Source organism: Oryctolagus cuniculus, chromosome 16 (genome assembly GCF_051225735.1).
Source record: "Oryctolagus cuniculus isolate XC-2025 breed Fujian yellow rabbit chromosome 16, ASM5122573v1, whole genome shotgun sequence".
NCBI lineage: Eukaryota > Metazoa > Chordata > Mammalia > Lagomorpha > Leporidae > Oryctolagus > Oryctolagus cuniculus.
In genome coordinates, this window is record NC_142882.1 from 50,082,730 (window position 1) to 50,106,025 (window position 23,296).

A 23,296-nucleotide genomic window follows, 5' to 3' on the forward strand; every position below is an offset into this window, starting at 1 on the left:
TGCAATAAGCCAATTCCATGAAGAATCAGAAAGCTACAATTTTCCCACTACGCAATTTAAGTAACACTATAACTATTAAGGAAATTGGGTTTGTGATTAAAAACCTCCTGTAAAGGCCGTTTTCTGGTTCAGATTGTTTCATTGGAGAATTCTCCCAGACAAGAGTAGCACCAGCTCTATACAGTCTCTTCCAGAAGCAGAAGAGGAGGCAGCCCTTCTCAGTTTAAGGAGTTAGCATGTACCTGTGATGTAATATCAGACAAGTTCATGCCACAAAGAAAAACTATAAACTAGAATCAGACATCATAGATATAAAAGTCCTTCACAAATTATTCCCAACTAGAAGTCATTGATATATAAAAGAATTATTTTCTTGCAAGTTTTAATTTTATTTGATTTTAAAAAAGATTTATTTACTTGAAAGAGTTACACAGAGATAGAAGGAGAGGCAGAGAAACAGAGAGAAAGGTTTCCCAACCGCTGGTTCATTTCCCAGATGGCCACAACGGCCGAGGCTGCGCCAATCCAAAGCCAGGAGCTTCTTCCGGGTCTCCCACGCAGGTGCAGGAGCCCAAGGACTTGGGCCATCTTCCACTAGCTTCCCAGGCCACAGCAGAGAGCTGGATCAGAAGTGGAGCAGCCGGGACTCGAACCTGCCCATATGGGATGCTGGCACTGCAGGCAGCAACCTCACCTGCTATGCCGCAGTGCCAGCCCCCTTATTTGATTTTTAAAAATAAATTTTATTGTGTACATTTGAGATTTACAACATGGTATTTTGGAACATATTTCATAGTAAAATGATTACTATAATGAAGCAAATTAATGTATCATTTCACAGGCACTTTTTTTTTAATGACAAGATCAGTTACAATCACTTCTCTAACAAAAATCCAAAATACAATACTTTATTTAGTATGGTCCTTATGGTGTAGATTAGATCTCTAAACATTTCATCCTACATATCTGCTACTGCATGTGTTTTTTTTTAATATTTACTTATTTATTTGAAAAGCAGATTTACAGAGAGGCAGGAGAGAAAGAGGAAAGTCTTCTATCCGCTGGCTCAATCCCCAAATTCCCACAATGGCTGGAGCTGTGCCAATCTGAAGCCAGGAGTTTCTTCTGGGTCTCCCATGTGGGTGCAGGAGCCTGAGGACTTGAGCCATCTTCTACTGCTTTTCCAGGCCACAGCAGAGAGCTGGATTGGAAGAGGAGCAGCCAGGACTCGAACCGGCGCCCATATGGGATGCCGGCACAGAGGCTGGGGCTTTAACCCCCTACACCACAGCACTGGCTCCATACTGTGTATTTTCTGAAATATATATCTACATTTCTTTCCCCCTTTCCAAGTCCTACCCCTGTAACCACTGTTTTAGCCTGTGTATATTTAACTTTTTTCCTTTTTAAATATTTTAGGTACAAATGGAATCATGTAATAGTTTTCTTTCTGTGACTAGCTTGTTGCACTCAGCAAATTATCCAGGTCATCTATGTTGTGGCAAATGATAGTATCTCGTCTTTTGAAGACTGAGAAATATTTCGTTGTGTGTGTGTGCTACCTTTTCTTTACCCATTCATTCGTTGATGGACACTTGGGCTGTTTCCGTATCTTGGCTGTTGTGAGTAGTGCTGAGTCAGCACGGAGAGTAGGTCAAGGTGTTCATTTCATCTCTTTGGGTACATACCTGGAAAAGTGGCTGCTGAATGATGTAGGGGTTCTGTTTTTAGTTCACCTGGTAACTTCCATAATTGCTATCCTGATCTAAATTCCCCCAATAGAATTATACAGCGCGTCCACGTGGGATTTATTCTAGGGATGCAATGCTCCTTGAATATTAGTTGAAATCAGTGTAAAAGTCAAATTAACAGGCCAAAGAAGAAAAATCCTGTGATTATGTTAACCGGTGCAGAAAACAATTTAACCAAGTTCAACACCCAGTCATGACAAAAAGTCTCAGAAAAGTGAGACTCCAGGACAGTTTTCTCTACTTGAAAAAGAGCGTCTACCGAAAGCCTAAATAAAGCACCCTACACTTAGTGGTGAAAGACTTGGCAAACTTCCAGATACACAGCATCTATATGTAACTGCCAACTGAACATCTGCACTGAGGAGTTCGATAGACGTCTCCAAATGGGCTTGCTGGAAACCAGAGCCCTGCTTTACCCACCTCAGACCCACTCTTAGCCGTATTCTCTAGCAGATTGCATGGCACAGTGGTGAGCTACTGCAAGTGAAGCGGTGGAGCCAGGCCCGTAATCATGCTCAGATCTTCACCACAGACATCCAGTTCTTGCAGATCCTAGGGCACTTCAAAAAGTTCATGAAAATGCATATTATGAAAAACTGTGCATAGATTTCAATCTTACAATGAGCTTTTATTTATTTGAAAGGCAGAGAGAGACCAAGAAATCTTCCATTCATTGATTTACTCCCCAGATGCGCACCAGGGCTGGGCCCAGGCAGGCTGAAGCCAGAAGCCCAGAACTCATTCCAAGTCTCCTACCTGGACGGCAGGGGCCCAAGTACTTGAGCCATCACCTGCTGCCTCCCAGGGTGTGCCTTAGCAGGAAGCTGGAATTGGAAGTGGGACTGGGACTCACACATAGGCATTCCAGTATCCAAAGCAGGGTCTTAACTGCTGTACTGAATGCCTGCCCCTCAAAAATCTTTTACACAAAAATAAACTTTAAGTTTCTCTTTTCTGTGAACTTTTGGAAGTACCTCCTGTACCCTGAAAATACATGCAGGACTTATTTCTGACCTGGATTACTGCACCCCCTGGACCCATCTTGGTTGCACTAATTTATCTCCACACAGAGGCTGGAGTGCCTTTTTGATGCTAAGGCAAACCTGTGCTCTCCTCTAATGAAAACCCTTCTGTAGCCTCCCATAATGCCACTAAAGGCAATTTTGTAATCTTCAGAATATGAAAACGTTTTTTATAATGATTCCGAGTAATACCAGCATGCCATTTATTCTCCAATAAGTATTTGTGAAGAAACAGCTTGGTGCTGTAACTGTGACAAAATTAACTTGGTCACTACACTCATGGGCTTAAAATCCAGGGGAGAATTCAGGTAGGCAATTATTGCCGAGTCTGCTCGGTGCTGGGATGTGAAAAGGACAGAGTGTTAGGAGAACATTTGCAAAGGGCTGCTTTCCAGGGGAAAGGAAAATAAACAGAAACCTGTGACCTAAAAGGGAAAGAAGTGGGTGAAGTGTGGAAGAGGGAGGAGGAGAACAAGGGTGGGAAGGAGAGAGCGAGCACGCGTAAGTGCGTGCAGGTGTGGTAGAGCATGAACTTGGGAGGAGTGTTATAATTAGTAGTTAAAGACGGTGCAGAACACACAAGACCTTGCAGAGTATGCTAAGGCTTTTGGACTTGAAGAAATGGACAATTCTGAGTCAGAATGAAGAGTGAGTGACACGGTTCCATCTCTTAGATTATGGAGGCTACAGTTCGGGAGAGGAGTAGGATCGAGAAGACTAGAGGCAGTGGGAGCAGTGTGTGATCAACAGAACCGCAGATGAGCAGTGCCGGTGATCCATGGTGGGACATTAGGGGAAGGGGGGCTCGGTCAGGGATTGTTACAAGAGGGGTGGACAGCACCCAGTGGACAGAGCATCACGGTGGTTGCCCGCATATCTGTTTGGGTGGGTTAAAGAGCTCAGCTCGGTGTGAGGTACTGTGGATTCTCCTTGGAGTCTGCTTCCAGGAAGGCGTGAGTAAGGACGTGTGGCAGGTAGGGACAAGATGCCAGGGTGGAGATGGGTATCTTTCCCTCCTCCGATGTTACTTATCTCTAAGTTTCCTATTGCAGTTGGGGGCTGGTCACTTGTGTGTGTTTCTTGTAACCATATGGAGAGAACAGGCTTGTTAAAAGTTGTTGGGGGAATTGTGGTCCCTTTTTAAGGTCTATGAGTTGGGCCAGGTGTTGCGATGCAGGAGGTTAAGCTGCTGCTTGGATAGAGAGAGTTCCCATCCCCTGCTTTGATCCCTAAATGCCCACAACTGCTGGTGAGGCAAAGCCTGGAGCCAGGAACTCAATCCATGTCTCCCACATGGGTGGCAGGAACCCAAACACTTGGGCCATCACTGCTTCCTCCCAGGGTCTACGTTCACAGGAAGCTAAAACCAGGGACCAGAGGTGGGTATGGACCCCAGACCCTCCAATAGGAGACTATGGCGTCTTGGCCAGCATCTTAACCACCAGGCCACACGCCCACTCCCAGTCAGTGGTCCTTGAATGCAGAGAGTGTTGTCCCGGTGCGTGTTAAATTCAGCGTTCAGGTCTAGGTCTGTCTAGGCTGCTGTACCGGAATGCCATTACTGCAGAGCATGCGCACTGCAGGAATTGATTGCTCACAGCTCTGGAGGCTGGGAAGTGTAAGACTACGGTGCCAGCAGCTCGGGTTTCTCCTGCAGGTGGTTTTCTGGTTCGCTTAGGGTGCCTTCTTGCAGTGTCCGCGTGTGGAAGGACAGAGGGGTGTCTGTCAGGCCTCTGGTACCAGGGCACTAATCCCACTCCTGAGGGCTTCACCTCCCAATGGCACCGCTTCCTAGTCCTTTCACCCTGAGGGTTGGGATTGGAGGTGGAGCAACCAGGACTGGGACCGACACCACCGGCTTTACCTGCTATGCCACACGGGGCCCCTTGCTGAATCTTCAGTACGCACTTTGGGGTGCTTGAGTGTAAGGCACCAAGGTGTTCCCCAAGTTCTTGGGTTGTCTGACCTGCAGGCTGAAGTGCCATGTATTGTCTTGCTGTCTGGTTCTTTCTGATGATGGCGGTTTTGTACTAGGAAGATCTAGGGTTGTTAACTGCATGTTAATAAGAGATTGGGAAATTTGGAGGGTGACTCTGCTGTGTGTCACCAGTGGTGTGTTCCTACAGACCTGTGGATTTTAGTTCTCACCTGAAGAGAAATTTCCAGGTAGGTTTTTGGCTCCATGAGATAACTTCAATGAACTTAAGTTACAATGAGGATTGGATCTTCTTCCTTTTTTTTTTTTTTTTTTTGTAAAGTTTTACTTTTTCATTTATCATCAAGGTGGATTAGGAAAAGGAAGACAGACCAAAGCTTTTATGTGAGTGTCGGGACCAAATCTCTAATGTTGGGGTCTGAGCTGGTACAGAGAATTGTGAAAATATGGGCTCACGTGTCTCTAGGCAGATGCTCCTAAAAGGTAGCCCCATGGACACTCACATACACTCAAAGCTGCTGCTTGATCCCTGGAATCCTGCTAGGAAAAATACACTCATTCATCCAGAGAGAGAGGAGAGGAGAGGAGGGTCAATCACACTTGATGCGCTTTTTATTTTCACTACTAGAGTCTTTGCTATAAACAAATATTTTATTTTTAACTTTACAGGAGTTTGAGAGTGACTATGTTGCATTTAAGTCCAAAACTCTGGATTTTGACAGAAGGCTTGGGACAATTCTTTGTGAAGCTTTCTTGAACTGCAATGGTTTGGAAGCTGCATTTAAGGTTAGTTCTGAAGAAGCTGTCATAGAAATGTTCTACTACTGAATAATTTAGACATTAAATGAAACAGGGTGAATGCATTCCTTTCTGATTCCGGTAAAGTGTGAACTGGGTTAATTGGAAGCAGTTCAGCTCACTAATAATAAACTTGCCATAGTGTGCTGTGGCAAGGTCATTTTTTTGGACATTTTACTATTGTTCTTTTATGCATTTATAGTGTTTTAGCTCTCATTACCTTTATTGGAAGTTTGGGCTGGCCACTGAAATGTTGATTCAAAAGCAATTCATGGTGAAAAAGTGACAAATATCTGAAGCTGGACATTTTTCCAAACCATTCTTGACATGTGTTGGGTTGACTTGCATACTTTGTTACTCTGATTGAAACAAGTGGCCACTTACATGTTTCATCAGATGTGGGACATCACTGATTGTCAGATACACCATTATTTTGTATAGCTGTAAAGAAAAAATTCAGCCAAATAATTACAATTCCATTGATTGTATAATGCATTTCAGCAATTTGAAACTAGAAAGACTGTCATGGAATTGATGAATAAAGTATGTATATACCAAGAATTGCGTAAGAGGGAAAGAGCCTGATGGTTGCTTCCAACTGGAAAGTTTATACTCAGGAGAACACTGTTAGCATTTGAAATTTGGTCATCGAAGAAGAGAATTTCAAATCAAGTGTAAGTTAATAATCAAGACACATTTCCAATGGCAGAATTGAGGGTTAAAGAGTCTAGCTTACAGACCTTTTTTTTTTTTTAAAAGATTTATTTATTTATTTGAAATTCAGTTACACAGAGAAAGAGAAAGCAGAAAGAGAGAGAGAGGTTTTCCATCTGCTGGTTAACTCCCTAAATGGCTGCAACAGCCAGAGCTGGGCCAGGCTGAAGCCAGGAGCTTCCTCCAGGTCTCTCATGCATGTGCAGGGGCACAAGGACCTGGGCCATCTTCCACTGCTTTCCCAAGCCATAGCAGAGAGCTGGATCGGAAGTGGAGCAGCCGGGTCTCAAACCAGAGCCCATATGGGATGCTGACACTGCAGGCAATGGCTTCCCCTGCTACACCACAGCTCCAGCCCCTGACATAAACTTTTTAAAGATGATGTCTGATTTTGACCTTCCCGTTCAAATAGTCAACTGGGGAGTCATCAAGTCACCAATGCACCCCGGCCCCAGGTAAACATAGATCATTCACAGCATCACAGCATTCCTTGTTTTGGAAGAACTCACCAATGAAACTGAGATGCCATTTTCCAAAGCATGTAACCTGTTGTTATACAGTGGCCTGTAATCACAGTTCAGGGACAGTTCCTACTATATGTAGTGCTAACTCTGTCTTTAGTTTTGGACTAGTTATGCATACTTAAGTTTGTTTGACAAAACTAATGTAGTCAGATCTTCTATTGTATGTAACGATTTCTACTTTGCAGAGTCATAAATATTTTTAGTCTTTTTGGAACTATTCTAGAAGACTTATGTATCATTATTATTACTTTATTTGAAAGAGTTACAGAGGGAGGTGGAGCCAGAAAGAGAGACAGGTTTTCCACCCACCAGTTCACTCCCCAAATGTCCGTAACAGCCAGAGCTGAGCCGGTCAGGAGCCAGGAGCCAGGAGCCTCTGCGTCTCCCATGAGGGCACAGGGACCCAAGCACTTGAGCCATCCTCGACCTCTTTCCCAGGCTACAGCAGACAGCCATATGGGAAGCAGAGCAGCTGGGACTTGAACTGGTGCCACATGGGATGCCGCCACTGCGGGCTGGGGCCACAGTGCTGGCCCAGTATTTTTCTAGTCTTTATAAGAATTCACCAGTATTATTATTTTTAATATTTTCCTGTTTTAAAACATTTTATTTATTTGAGGGGTGAGAAGATAGAGACAGGAAGAGATCCTCCTACTGCTGGTTCACTCCCCGGATGCCTGCAAAAGCCAGGGCTAGGCTAAGTCAAAGCCAGGAAGCAGGAACTTAATCCAGGCCTCCCACTGTAGTGGCAGGAACTTGGATACTTGGAACAGCATCTGCTGCCTTCCCAGGTGCTGTAGCCAGAAGCTGGACCAGAAGTGGAACAGCCAGGACTTGAACCATGCACTCTGATGTAGGACACAGGCATCCCAAGTGATGACTTGAACTGCTATGCCAAATGTCTACTCCTTGGCCATTTTTTTTTCCTAAACAGTTTTATCTCTGACCTTATGGTCTTGTGTTTCTTTCCTTTGGCTTTCCACGTACTGGTACCTAGTCTACTGAAAAAAATTCCCCTATGAGATCCTGCTCTCGGGAACATCATCTATAGCTTTGGTTATGCTTTGGCTGCCTTCTACAGTGCACCCTATGGAGCAGGCACTGAATGGTTGCTCGAGGGTGTTGCTGACTAAGTGGTGAGTTCAGTTTGGAAGTGACTCATGGAGGAAAGTGAACTGCTGGAAGTATAATGGCAGAAGAAAAAGTTACTGGGCTGTGCACTTACGGGAAAACAAATCTCAACTATAAGTAGCTGTGGATTGACATTGGTCATTGATTCTTCGTCCTGGGAGGAGCTGTTTGTAGCCCTTCTCTGAAGGTGACAATTGGATGCCTACTGTGGGCAGAGACGAGGCCAGGAAGGGAGTGAAACATGGTTCTACCTTGTTGTAAATGTGCACTACTTCAAAACCTGGAGCGCTGGTGCGCGTTCACCAAGGGGAGAAGCAAAATACGGTGAACTGAAGTGCGTAAGACAAAGTGTGTCTAGAAAAGACCTCAAACAGTGCATAAACTGAGCATCTCTAATGTGGAAATCAGAGATCCAAAATGCTGCAAAATCTAAAATGTTTAGAGAGCTGACGCGATGTCTACCACAGCTGGAAAATTCCACACCGGAACACTTTGTTTCACACACAGAACTGTTAAGCGTATTCTATTAAACTACCTGCTATGGGTAGAAGATGCATGTGAAACATCAGGGAATGTGGTGTTGAGACTTGGCTCCCACCCCAAGGATTCCTCACTGTGCAGATACAAATATCCCCAAATCTGGAAAAATCAAGAGCTCCAAATACTTCAGATCCCGAGTGTGTCAGATGAGGGCTACTCAGACTGTATTCAAAAACCATAAAATTGAGAAGGACAGTTGGTTCAGGTGACCCGATTAAAAACATGTGAAAAGAGGCAAACCTAGGACAAATATAAGCATTATTCACTTGTGACAGTGATGTGGAATTACAAAAACTGCTATTAAAAAATGAGAAGTAGAATAAAATTTAAATAGGCTATTTGGGGAAAGAAGCGTTTAATGGGACACAAGAGGGCGTGTGAAAGATGATGTGTTTCCCCTTCATAAAGTGGCTCTTAGTTCTGTGACTAGGACACCAGGGTTCAGATGGCCTTTATTCTCATGCTAGAGGGTGATTTCCATATACTAATGATGATGATGATGAATCATTACGGTATGTATACTGCCTAAGAATGGTTGAGTGCTTTCTTAGAACTTTTGACTTCACAGTCGCCCAGAAGAACATTTTCCGCACAGCTTTCCCCTTGCCCACTTGGAGTTGAGTATTGCGAAGCAGCTAGGCCAGGTGAGCTGTTGCTAGGGAGCCTCTGGTGTCGCGGGCTTTGTGGCCAGTGTGTAAGTGTTTGAACACTGGTGTTGTGAAAGCCGTGTTTCTCAGTGGTGACTGGAGGACACTTGCTTGTGAAAGCTGTGGGGGCAGCGTTTGCTTTTGAATTTTAACTTCAGGCCCAACTCAACAGAATGGTGGCTGTGGAAAGAAAGTTAATAATTGACATTTTTCTAGGTAACGGCTAACCCAGGGCATTTACAAATGGTTAGCAGTTTCTACTGTAGGTCTAATGGATGTTGCACAAGGAAACTGGATACATTTGTCTCAACTGACCCTTCAGGTACCATTAGATTGCCGTTTGAGTTTGTATAATTGTTTCATGATGTTTTCTCCAGTGAGTACAGTTTATAGGATTTTTTATAACACATCTACAAAGAAGCTATGGTAAATTTTTACCTGTTTATCTTCATTTTATTTGAAAAGCAGAGAGACAGAGGCAGAGGTGTAGACAGAGATTTCCCATCTGCTGGTGCACTAATGCCCACGACAGCCAGGGCTAGGCCAGGCCAACACCAGGAGCCTAGAACTCCATCTAGGTCTCCGACAGGGGTAGCAGGGTCCCAAGTACTGGAGCTGTCACCTGCTGACTTCCAAGGAAGTCATTGCATTGGAAGGAAGCTGAAATCCAAAACAGTGAAGACTTGGACATAGCCCCCCTGTGTGGGATGTGGGTGTCCCAATCGGCGCTTTAATCATTGTGCCAAGCACTGCCCACCCTCAATAAAAAATGTAAGAGTATTGTTACTGTTATTTATATATTAGTTATGTTATTATATTATTTTCCCTAAGAAAAACAGTGAAGTTTTCTCCTTTGCCATACTGTTAACAAGTTCTTCTGCCACCTTAAATAAATTTAGCTTTAGGAGATAGCATCTTTTAAAGAAAATGTCCAAACAAAAGGCCCAGTAAATAAAATACAAAGCCCACATAGAGTAATCAAGTAACGAGATACTGTAGTCCCCCCTTATCAATGGGGAATTTGTCCCGATGCCCCAAACCACATACAGTACCAGACCCTATGCACCAGCGTACTTCAAAAAGGTTGCGGGAAATTGCATAAAACACAAGCTTTGTTTTGGGTCATAAAATGTATGAAATCCATGCATTGCTTCTTTCATAATGTTCCTCTTCCATGAACCTTTTCCCTGTACATAGAAACCTATCATAAAGCGTACTTATCATTGGTCACAGTAAGAGATTAACCACACTAACCAACCAATAGAACCATTATGACAGCATGCTGTAATTAAAGTTCCTTAAACATGCAGAATTGTTTATTTCTGGAAGTTTCCATGTCATGGTTTTGGCCCACAGTTGGCTGTGGGTAACCACAACTGGAGAAAGCAAAACCAAGGCTAAGGACATGACTGTCATACAACTTTCAAAGGCAGCTTAGCGGATGAGAGGCTTAGATCCAGGCGCCCGACTGCCTGCTTTCAAGTTCCAGCCGTGTGAATTTGGACAAGGTATCCCTTCCCCGTTACTCCGTTTCCCCACTTGGAACACATGATAGCAGCACTCGGAAGGCCCTGCACATATAATGCCTGGCACATGGCCCTCCATAACCATTAGTTATGTCAAAACATACATTTTAGTTACCTCCCTGTTGGAAGGCTAGTCATCTCAGGCCAGCACTTGAAAGAATCCACCTTGGACAGTCAATACCACACCAGGTTCATGGGGTTCCAAGGTCAAGCTCATGGTGGAAACTGATGGCGGAATTCAATTTGAAATCCAGGGTTCCACTGACCGACCAGGTTTAGTCTGTGGGCTTTGGCTCTCTGCTTTGCTGCTAACTTGAGCCGGTTGTGTCCACATGTCTGCTTTTGTCTCTGTCCTGTCCACTGGCTCCCTCTGCTTGCTGGTAGTTTTTGCTCACTCACAATTTTAGCCCACACAGATTTAGCCAGCCATGTGCTGACTCCTGAGAAAGAGAATCTGATTAGCTCATGGCATGGGTTTGAGCCCGGATATTCGTGTCAAAGGCACTGTCCACCTGTGGAGGGACTGTCCTCACAGCAGTGACCACTGCTGCCCCAGGCACTGTTGGGGGTGGCTGGACTGCACGCATGTTCCAGGGCTTACTGTGGTTGGCACATCTGGTGTAACTATTAATGGTATAAACGAAAGAGCCTAAGTATGGATATGGAAATGGTTAAATCAAAAGAATATATAGGGGGCCGGCACTGTGGCATACTAGTCTAAGCTTCTGCCTGCAGTGCTGCTGTCCCATATGCGCACCGATTCAAATCCTGGGTGCTCCTCTTCTGATCCAGCTCTCTGCTTTGGCCTGAGAAAGCAGAAAACAACCCATGTACTTGGGACCCAGCGCCTATATTGGAGGCCCGGAAGAAACTCCTGGCTTTTGATTGGCCCAGCTCTGGCCTTTGCAGCCATTTGAGGAGTGAACCAGTGGATGGAAGACCTTTCTCCCTGTCTGTCTGTCTGTCTGTCTCTCTCTCTCTCTCTGTAACTCTACCACTCAAATAGTAATAATAAAAATATATAGGTAGGAATAACAGATAACAACGGCATAAATTTTGCTTCTATTCTTATATCTGCAAAACATCTTCTAAAACACTTCCGGGTGTCCACCAGGAAGTAGTATTAAGTTGTAAGCAGTGGCTTCTGATGGTAGTTCTTTTCTGACTCCACACAGTTTACACTGGGAGAATCGCCCCTGGAATTTGGTTTATTGGATGGATAGAAAATCTCAGGAAATGCACAGATATGTTTTACATTTTGAAACAATGCAGGGTTCTAGATCTTTCCTCTGGTCATGAAAGATTTAATAAGGGTAATCGTGAACTGAGCAACTGTAAAAGAAATCTGCATTCTTAACCTCGGTTAACTTTTTTTTTTACAGCTTTTGACTGTATTTGGAAATTTTCTAGAAAAGCCAGTTGTCATGGAGATTTTCAGTCCACATTATAGCACACTGGTGCACTTGTGTAATACAGAGTTGGATGTGTGTAAGCAATTATATAACAAACATCTGAGAGAGGTAAGTGCTGACGACGGTTGAGCACCTGGACATCAACTGAAACCATATTGAATGATTAGATATAGGCCCTAACATGTTTATGCTTTTATTTAAGTGGTTTTCTTGTGGAGATGACTGTAGCTCTTTGACTTATCAAGTTGATAACCACATGTGTTTTACACAACTGGAAACATACCAAGAGGAACAGTTGCACCCAAGGCTAGGGGGCACTGTGACTGAATGTTCCCTTTCTTTCCTTCTGCCAAAATGTCAACTTGCAGATCGAACACGGATGCATAGTTCTTAACAAGAATATGCCATTTACATCAGGAAATATCAAATGGGCCCACGAGGTCCTTGAACGACTTCAAATGCTTTGGTCCAACTTTGCTTCTCTCCATTATCTGTAAGTAGTTAGGCTTATTTCATGGTAAATGATCCTTATGCAAGGCAGGGAGCTCTTCATGTTAGCACTGAAGAAGTCACTGCCTTATTCCTCTTTGGTCACTAGTTGGAATAATTTAATGAGCTTTAACCACAAGGTGTTGGGATTAAAAAAAAAAAAAAGATTGATTTGTTTATTTGAAGGAGAGTTAGAGGGAGAGAGAAGGAGGGAGAGAGAAGGACATCTTTCATAGGCTAGTTTGCTGCCTAATGGCCTCCAACAGCTGGGGCTGGGCCAGGCGGAAGCCGGGAACCTGGAACTCCATCCCGGGTCTCCCAGGTGGGTGGCAGGGGCCCAAGCACTTGGGCATCTTCTGCTGCTTTCTCAGATGCATTAGTAGGGAGCTGGATCAGAAGTGGAGCAGCCAGAACTCAAGCTCATATGAGATGTTGGCATCACAGATAATGGCTTAACCCACTGCACCACAAAGCCAGCCCCGATGTTGGGATTTCCTTTTTTCAAATGGGATTCCTATCACTTCATTTACTTAAATGTTTTACCTTCTTTTTCCTTTTCACACATAGTGTGTTTTGAATTTTGGTGGTGGTTTCTCTTTCTTCCAGTAACAACCACTCTTTTTGTTATACAATCCTTTTGTGCTTTTTTCTTCTGTTTAGTTTGTTGCTATCAAAACTTAGTAAAACCTTTGGAGTTCTATTGATTTCATAACTTGCTTTTAAAGAAAAAAGCAATTCAAAGGTGTTATTTGGTCTTGATTATTTTTCATTCTGATCATTTATAACCTAGTATTGTATCATATGTGTTTTGTGTTACGCATTGTACTATTAAAAACTAAGTGAAATATAATATAAGTGCACTTCAAAAAGTTCATGGAAAATAGAATTCAAAGATGTTGATTTTGGTGCAAAACTTGATCTCTGCATAGTTCTTTTCATAATCATTTTCCATAAACTTTTGAAGATCCCTCGTATGCATGAATTTAAAATTTTTTGTACTAAATTAGTCTTTTAATTCTGGTTTTCATGAAGTTTTTGAAATCTCTACATATATAGGAAAGTAGAAAAACCTTATTCCTACAGATTCCTGGACAAATATGATGATACGTTAGTTTATCAGAAGTATGTTGAAATGACTACTTTGCTAGAACAATTTGAAAATGATATATATAAGGAATGGAAAAGTAATGTGGATGAAATCTGTGAATTCAATTTGAATCAACCCTTGCTCAAATTCAGTGCCATAAATGGTCTTCTCAGTGTCAACTTTGACCCAAAGGTAGGGATTTGTTTTTTTTCTGAGATGGTTTATAGATGCCATTTTTATTTTTATTATAAGTGTGTTTCTGATACTTGTAGTCATTTAGAATTTATTGTGGGGAAAAGTCAATGCTGTGAGAAATACAACTGGCAACTACTTGCAGCTGGTCTTTGTTTAGGGTTTCCTTTCCTAAATTCTTTTTTTTTTTTTTTTTTTGACAGGCAGAGTGGACAGTGAGAGAGAGAGACAGAGAGAAAGGTCTTCCTTTTTGCCGTTGGTTCACCCTCCAATGGCTGCCGCGGCCGGCGCGCTGCGCTGATCCGATGGCAGGAGCCAGGAGCCAGGTGCTTTTCCTGGTCTCCCATGGGGTGCAGGGCCCAAGCACCTGGGCCATCCTCCACTGCACTCCCTGGCCACAGCAGAGGGCTGGCCTGGAAGAGGGGCAACCGGGACAGAATCCGGCGCCCCAACCAGGACTAGAACCCGGTGTGCCGGCGCCGCTAGGCGGAGGATTAGCCTAGTGAGCCGCAGCGCCGGCCTCCTAAATTCTTTTTCTAAATAATGTTTTAAAAGTGTAAGTGACTCATAAGATTTGTATGCATTTATGGGGTACCATAGCATGTTTCAGTACCTGCATGTGATGTACCTGTCACAGTAAACATATGTATCTCCTGACACATTTCACATTATTTTAATGGTGCAAAATCCAAAACCCTTTCTTCTCATTTTTTGTTTGTTTTTAAAAGAAATACATGGATTGTTATCATTACTTTAGTCATCCTGCTATGCAACAGAACCCTAGAACTTCTTAGTTACCTATCATAACTTAGTAGTCATCTTGCCTATATTCTTCCTTAAGTGACTCTTCGTTTATTATTTTGTCTTGTGATTCCTTCTTTACCACGTCACCCTCTGTGAATAATGAGCTGCCGAGGGTGGAGCCAGTCGCATCACATCTGCGTGTCGTGTGCTTCTTGCACAGTGTCTGGCGCTTCATAACACTTTCTAATTGTTAGCGAAACGGAATCGCTAGTCTGTGCCACCTGATTTTCAGCTTAAATGTATTCATAATATAAATCAGTGTTTTAGATAATTTTATCATATGAATTAAGATTTAAGAAACTCATGGACTTTGTAGAAAACAGACATGTTGCATTTTTAGTGTAAATTTTGATTTGTTGTAACTTCTTTCAAAGAGAAAAAATTTGCATATGGTGATGACATTGATGGTAATTTACAAATGATTTTTATAATAAATTTAAAACATCATAATACCAACATGATATTAACAGTTAATATCCAGGGTAAATATTACCTTTATTGGACAGATGTTTTGTTGACTCATGATAAATCATGACACAAATTTTGTGTATCTTTTCAGTAAATTTATTTTCTCATGATTTTATTACTTGTTATGTAACAGTGAAAGTACAGATGCCTTATTACAATTATACATTTATGCATGTGGGTATAAACAATTATATAATGATATATGTGTGTCTATGTATTTATGGTTTGTATATTTTAAACAACTTCAAAACTGCTTAGTAGACAAGACACAAAATAGGCTTTCTTTTCTAATTATCTACCATGTACTTTACAGTAAAGGATAAGCTTATTTAAACATTTTCATGACCAAAAATGAAAATGATAGCTTAAAATCTTGCTGAAATCTTAGGTGGTAAAGATGACCTGGTCACTTCCATGCAAATGCAGCCTAGGACATGAGAAAGAGCCTTACTCGGTGTGTTCACAGCACTTTGCACCCTGATTCTGGTTTGTTTCCCAAAATATGTACAAGGGCTAGAGCTGCTTTATTTTGCTAATAAAACTGAGCACGTGTACAGAAACCGGCTCTAGAGAACTTTGGATTTCCTGTGCCTTCGGATTTCATAAAACCAATTTATACCAACTACACTTCCTGTGCTGTTTTAGGGTTTATTCTTCTAATATTATAATAAGATCATTCCATAGTATAATGACTATATGACTTTTAATTTTTAAAAAGCATAGGAAACAGCCTATTTCCTTTGAGCTTTGGGAAATGTTGTAATCACTGGACGAAACTCTGAGTATTTCAGTTTGGGTTAAAATAGAGTTAAATTCTTAAAATAAGCAGTAATCCTTGATTTCCCTTTACAGCTAGTGGCCGTACTGAGAGACGTGAAATACCTTTTGATGTTGCAGAAGGTAGACATCCCAGATGCAGCCTTGGCCATCTTCAAAAGCAGAAACACAATTTTAAAGGTTTGTCTCTTTAGACCCTAGGGTGCACTTTGAGTAGAAATGTATTGAATTTTAATGATCACCATGTAGACCTATGATGTCTTTATGCCTTTAAGAGAGAGAAAATAGCTTCAGTCTGGCCTTTTTTCTTGTGGGACTTTCTTTGCTTAGTACATTGGGAATCTCGAGCTGCTGGTGCAAGGCTATAATAAGCTGAAGCAGACTCTTCTGGAAGTTGAATACCCGCTGATTGAAGAAGAACTGAGGACCCTGGAGGAGCAGCTGAAGGCGGTGGCGACGTCCGTGACGTGGCGGGACGACTGCTGGGGCTACATTGAGAGCGTGAAGACGGCCACCTCGGAGCTGGAGCACAGAGTCCAGCGCACGCAGGACAACCTCGGGGCCATCCAGCAGGTGATGCGGGCCTGGGCCCAGGGCCCGCTGCTCCCCAGGAGAGAGCACAGGAGGGAGGCCGCCTTCGCCTGGGAGGACAGGGGCGACGTGTTCACCAGGAAGTACAAGACAATCCAGGAGGACGGCTGCAAGATTCACAGCTTGGTGGAGGTAATCATTTGGAGGGTTTCCGGACACCGAGATCTTCTCACTGAATTTGGGAAAGAGCGAGAATACTTAACCTAATGAGGCAGGGCTTTGTTGTTGAGCCCGAAAGACCTGTACGAACGGGTTTGTTCAGCGTTGAGAGTGGAAGGCTTGCTTGCCTGTGTCTGGTCTGTGCTGTGTGTAGCTTTCACTGCCCTCAATCCTGAGGGTAGCGACTGCAAGGTGAGACATTTCCGTTGAACAGCGAGGCTAGAAGTGGCGCCCTCTCTTGGTGGGAGTTGCAGCTTCGGGTTGAATGTTGTTAACAGTGCAGCTGCATGCTGAGTGGCTGGTCCGTGTCAGGTGCCTTGTTTCTCTCTCTCCTAGAACCCCGTCAGCCATCTACTAAGGAATGCAACAGCCTGGTCGCCTTTTAACAAATATTCGAGTTCTTAAAATTACACCAGGCACTCTTCTATGGTTTTCAATCTAAGAGAAAGCAACAAAACAAAACAGAACGCAGAAAAAGAAAACAAAAGGAAACAAACCCCAAACCGAAGCAGTCCCTTGTCTCATGGAGCTCACAGTTTAGTGACAGAAGCTGGCAAGAAACAATGACACATACGTAGTGCATCATTTGTAATAGGAGCAGTGGTGCAGAATGGGGTAGCACGGGTAGTCCAGCCAGAGTGGAACTGGGTGGGGAAGGGGCTGTGTGTTTATACAGGGTGGTTGGAAGGCCTCTTTGCTAAACTGGTTTGTCTGTAAAGAAATGAAAAGCAATGCACCATGTGCATGTCAAGAGAAGGGGGTTCTGGACTGTGAATGTGCAAAGCATTCAATGTGTCCACAGATCAGCTTGAGAGCCAGCATGAGTACAGCAGAATATGCAAGTGCGGAAGTAGAGGGGCGTGAAGTTCCAAAGAGACCTGGGGCGCCCAGTGCAGGATGGGCCGGCCATTATGGGACTCTTGGATTTCATAGTAGCCAGAGACTTTGTGCTGTCTTTCACTGTTGAGTGTGAACCCTGGAGGAGCAAGGAGTTCGTCATTTACTCTAATAACCCGGGGAGACATGATGATGCCCTGGGTCAGGGTGGTGGTGAAAAAGGCAGGTCATGGATGTATTTTGAAGACAGAGCCAGTAGGATTTGGTGAGTTAGAGGAGAGAGAACTCAGGGATAAGTTCCGGGTTTTGGGTCTGAGCAGCTGGACCAGTGGGTTGCCTTTTATTGATGTGGGAAGATGGCTGTGGGGCAGATTTGAATGGGGAAAAAAAAAACCAGGGCTTGGTTTGGGATGTGTGGGTTAGAGATGCTTGTCTAATCAGAGATGTTGAGTAGGCAGGTGTTGGAAATGAGTCTGTTTAGTGGGCAAGTGCAAGTGAGTAGCATGTAATTGAGATCATGAGCTTGAAAGCCATGGATTGGATGAGCATGTGCAGGAAGCTTTGTATGACAGAGAAGAAGTCCAAGCACCAGGCATGAGCCCTTTTTGAGGTCGGAAGTGGAGGGAGAGGAGGATCCGGCTTGGGACACTGGAGAAAGAGAGCAATGCCCCGGAGGCCCAGTAAAGAGATTTCAGGGAAGAAGAGGAAGAGTCCATCTCTGTCCCATTCAGTCTTAGGGTCTGAGAATGAAGACAGAACTTGACCACCAGATCTGGCAACGTGCAGGTCATTGGTGACCTCGGCCACAGGTGACCAGATGGAGTGGTGGAATAGAAACCCGAGTGAGCTGTTGGTGGGAAGTGAGAAATGGGGATGGCCGCAGCCAGTACAGACCAGAGGGCTCTGCTGTTGGACAAGGTGAAAACTGGGCAGTACCTGGGGCATGGTACTGCTCAGTTTTTAATTTATTATCTTTATTCACTGGTTGATGTTTGAGGCTATCTGTACAAAGGTACTTCAAATCATTCTTGGGAAGATGGAATTAAAAAGTTTATCTTGTTGCAAAAAATGAATGGATAATACATATTTCCATGACCTTCTCAAAGACCCCCTCAATATGCCTGGATTTTGAACATTTTTTTGCACCAAATTAATCATTTAGTTCCATTTCTCATAGACTTTTTGAAGTATCTTGTATGTTGATTGGAATGATCAAGCAGAGAGGGCAAAGATGGAGAAAGTCATCGAGCGAATGGGATTGAATAAATGTATGGGAAAGTTGGGTTTAGGTAGAATCATGGAGAATTCATCTGTAGCAACAGGAGGGAGGGAAGGCAGAGGGGAGGAGCAGGGTGCACCTGCAGGGCAGCATGGATGACAGATGTGTGGAAGTTGACTCCTCATTGCTCCCATTTCTTAAGGAGGAAATGGATGGGAATGAAAGAGCACATCCCGTGTTTCCTAGGAGCCACCTTGTTACTTGAGATCTTCTGCATAGATAGGGACGGTTCTCAGGCTACTATCAATTTCCCCTGGGCAAGGCAGACAGATGGCCTGCAGCCATCCTGAAGCTCCACCACATGGCTCAAGGGCAGAGAAGGTGCCCTTGGTAGACATTGGACCTGCATTTTGTCATCTAGAAGGTGAGGCTGACTCTCAAGGAAGAACAGTGGATTCGTGTACTTCTGCTGGTTACTTCTCTTAGCAGCCTATCTTCATCCACTCATTAATAAATACTCGGTGTGAGTCACATCAGTGAATGGAATTTACAAAGAGGGTTCATCTCATGGTGCATCTAGTTAAGTGACCACAGGGACAGCAAGCTGTAGACATGATGACCCATGGTATAGGGGAACTGACCCGGGCAGCCACAGGAAATAGCATGAGAGCAGGACATGCAGATTCTAGAGTACGGGGTTGAGGGTGCAGTTTGAACAGGATAATCAGGGTTGGCCGGCGCCGCGGCTCAATAGGCTAATCCTCTGCCTTGTGGCGCCGGCACACCAGGTTCTAGTCCCGGTCGGGGCGCCGGATTCTGTCCCGGTTGCCCCTCTTCCAGGCCAGCCCTCTGCTGTGGCCCGGGAGTGCAGTGGAGGATGGTCCAAGTACCTGTGCCCTGCACCCCATGGGAGACCAGGATAAGTATCTGGCTCCTGCCATCGGATCAGCGCGGTGCGCCGGCCGCAGCGCGCAGGCTGCAACGGCCATTGGAGGGTGAACCAACGGCAAAGGAAGACCTTTCTCTCTGTCTTTCTCTCTCACTGTCCACTCTGCCTGTAAAAAAAAGAAAGAAAAAAGAAAAGGATGATCGGGGTAAGATTTGAGCAAACATCAGGAGGTGGCAGAGACAACCCCATGGGCACCGGGGGGGTGGGGGGGGAGAACATTCCAGAGAGAGGAAGTGGCTGTCAGGCGGGAGTGGCACAAGCGCGTTCAAGGCAGATCAGGGAGTGACCATGGTGGGAGGTGAGGTTAGCTGGGGGAGACCAGCAGCATGGTGAGTGGTTACAGGCCCAGGGGCAGACTTTGGCCTTCACACGGAGGTCCCTGGGGAGTCCCTGCAGGCTTCTGAAGAGAGGAGTAAACCTCACCTGACTTTTACTTAAAAAGATCTCTGGCTATTTGTGTTGGCTCTGTCCCTGGGGAGGCGAGGGAAGAAGGTCACCTTGAGGATACTGTAGCAGTGCTGCAGGTATCTTAGAGCTTTTGGGCCACTGTGACAAAAATACCTTTTGTGGAGCCCCTGGAGTGTGGTGGAATGAGAAGGCCATGCCAAGATGGCCACTGGCAAGCTAGCGTCAATTACTCAGGAGTGGCTTCAGAAACCCCTGGGAAACCCCTTGGGAAACCACCTGGCAACAGAGCCTGCCTGGCAACAGGCTGTGATTGGATGGCTTTGGAAACTGCCTGGCAACAGGCTGTGATTGGTTAGGGCATAGACCGCCCCTTGACCAGATTGGCTTCCTTGGCTATATAAGCTGCTGTAGCAACTGAGATAAACGAGTCTGCAGGCTGCTGCCTCTGGCCTGCTTTCACTTGACTCCCAGGGTCTGTGTGGTGACTCCACGCCTCTTGCCCCCACCACGTTCCTCCTCTCAGAACGAATCCACGTCAATAAAAGAAATTTCTTCCTCGTGGTGCTGGAGACCAGGGTGCCAGCACGGTCAGCTGGCTGTGGACTGTGAAAGTGGCATCAAGCACTGTTGGAGAATTTTGTCCCTTCTGCCTGGGAAGATGATGCTGCAGGCCGTTGGGGTGGGCAGTGTCACACATACAAGGATGGCTTGCATGGGAAAATCAGGGTTTCAGCTGGAGATGTGTTGCATTTGCGGCGGCAGTTGGTCAAGGAGAGGAGAGGTGAACAGTTGGATTTTCGAGTCTAGAGATGGGAAGCGAGGCCCTGATAGGAACTACACGTTGAGGAGGGAGGTTGAGTGAGATCGCTGAGATCTGGCTAGCAGGGAGGAGAGACTCAGGAACTCTTGGCCCGAGCGGCTGTCTGCCCTTGGAAATTCAGAGGAGAATCATACCAGGCAGAGATGCAGAAGAGGGGCCGGCAGCCCTACAGGAGAGACCAGAGATGGCAGGCAGCCTGGAAGCCAAGGGGACAGAGTGTCTGCAGGTCACAGGTTTTCCTTGCACAAGGTGTGGGACCCTTGATAGGCTATAGTGAGTATACCTACGTAGCAGAAAGAAAAATGAAGTTGAGTTTCAAAGTTTCAGTTGATTTCCAAGGTTAGTTTTCTTTTTTCTTTCTTTCTTTTTATTTATTTTTTTGTTTAAGATTTATTTATTTTTTGAAAGGCAGAGTTACAGAGAGGCAGAGGCAGAGAGAGAAAGAGAGATCTTCGATCTGCTGGTTCACTCCCCAGTTGGCCACAATGACCAGAGGAATGCTGATCCGAAGCCAGGAGCCAGGAGCTTCTTCTGGGTCTCCCATGTGGGTACAGGGACCCAAGGACTTGGGCCATCTTCTACAGCTTTCCCAGGCCACAGCAGAGAGCTGGATTGGAAGGGAGCAGCCAGGACTTGAACCGGCGGCGATATGGGATGCCGGCACTGTAGACGGCAACTTTACCCACTACACCACAGCTTCGGCCCCAGTTACTTAGTTTTAATTTTTCCTGGTGGGGACAATTTTCTGTAAGATTGGGTCTGGAAGGGTTCTGAAAAATCATTTGCTGACCCAAAGCTGTTTTTCTTATTTTTCTCCTTGCCCTAATTTGCTGACAGTGCAACACTTTTTTTTTTTTTTTTTTAAGATTTATTTATTTGTAAGTCAGAATTAAACAGAGAAGGAGAGACAGAAAGAGAGAGGTCTTCCATCCGCTGCTTCACTCCCCAAATGGCTGCAACAACCAGATCTGGGCCAGGCCAATGTCAGGAGCCAGGAGCTTCATCCAAGTCTCCCACGTACGTGCAGGGGTTCAAGCACTTGGCCCACCTGCTGCTGCTTTCCCAGGTGTATTAGCAGGAAGCTAGATCAGAAGGGGAGCAGCTGGGACTAGAACCGGTGCCCATATTGGATGCTGGCACTGCATACAGCATACATACAGCCCCATATTTCTTAAAAATACTATTGCAGTGATGCAAACTGGATCTCTTTTCACACATGCCCATGACATGTGGGAAAAGGCTCTGCCTAGGGCATCCCAAGGGTTGGTTTCCGTTTCTTTCTTAGCTGCTAACTTCCTACCAGGGTGACACTGAATGTGTTTTGGGTCTTTGCTTGCCTATCTTTTGATACTGAACAAGGTGGTCTTTAAGGATTTTTTTCTCAACTCTGCAAACCGGCCAGCGCAGACCCTGCAGCCTTTGCCATCCAGCTTGTCTGTTCTGAACCAACCTTGTTGCCTACCTGGTCTTTACACTTATGTGGCTCTAGGCCTCTCGCCCACCCCATGGTAGTTCTTAGCCCTGTCTCTGTCCCTGGCTCCACTTTGCCTCACTCACCTGCCCACTGTTCTCCCATTCTTGGGAGATTTGGGAGATGCTGCCATCAAAGAAGCTCACATCGCTCTTGTGTGTGTGTGGTTTAAATTTATTGCATTTTTTTAAAACCAAGAGGCAAAACAGTATATATTTACATGATGTTTACATTGTAGGATGGCTAAATCAGACTAGTTCACATATGCATTATCTCATGTTGTTGCCATTTTTGTGGTTAGATTGTTAAAATCTACTTAGTGTTTTTCAAAAAATACAGTATATTATGAATAACTGCAGTCACCGTGTGGTACAACAGACCCCATGAACTTACTCCTCTTATCTAACTGAAACTTGGTTTGCTTTGACTACATCTCCCCAACCCCCCCACCCCTCCACTCCAGCCCTTAGTAACCACTGTTCTACTCTCCACTTCAAGGTCAACATTTTTAGATTCCTTACAGGAGAGAGGTCATGCAATACTTGTCTTTCTGTGCCTGGTTTATATGTTTATTTTTTAAATTTCTAAAAAATATTTATTTGAAAGGCAGAGTTAGAGGGAGGGAGGGAGGGGTCTTCCATCTGCTAGTTCACTTCCCAAATGACCACAACGGCCAGAGCTGGGGCAATCTGCAGCCAGGAGCCAGGAATTTCTTCTGGGTCTCCCACGTGGGTGTGGGGGCCCAAGCACTTGGGCCATCTTCTACTGCTTTCCCAGGCACATTAGCAGGGAACTGGATTGGAAGTGGAGCAGCTGGGACTCAAACTGGTGCCCATATGGGATGCTGGCACTGCAGGCAGCAGCTTTACCCACTACACCACAGCGCCAGCCTCACCTGGTTTATTTCACATAAAATAATGACCTCCAGGTTCATCTAGGTTGTCAGAACTTAAAGGATTGCATCTGTTGTATACATATACCAAGTTCTAAGCATCTGTTGATGACACTTAAGTTGCTTCCTTAT

General features: G+C 44.7%; 1 protein-coding gene across 3 annotated transcripts in view; it reads left to right on the top strand.

The window, feature by feature from the left end:
- Positions 1-23,296, top strand: part of DNAH11 (dynein axonemal heavy chain 11) — a 365,338-nt gene that overhangs the window by 39,735 nt on the left and 302,307 nt on the right. For all 3 annotated transcript variants that reach the window (XR_016222511.1, XM_089315357.1, XM_089315358.1), the window contains exons 9-14: positions 5,379-5,495; positions 11,972-12,109; positions 12,370-12,494; positions 13,574-13,769; positions 15,894-15,998; positions 16,149-16,541. Coding sequence is in view for 2 of the 3 variants with exons in the window: in XM_089315357.1 (XP_089171483.1) it covers positions 5,379-5,495; positions 11,972-12,109; positions 12,370-12,494; positions 13,574-13,769; positions 15,894-15,998; positions 16,149-16,541 (1,074 nt within the window). In the remaining variant the exon portion in view is untranslated. The remainder of the gene's footprint in view (positions 1-5,378; positions 5,496-11,971; positions 12,110-12,369; positions 12,495-13,573; positions 13,770-15,893; positions 15,999-16,148; positions 16,542-23,296) is intronic.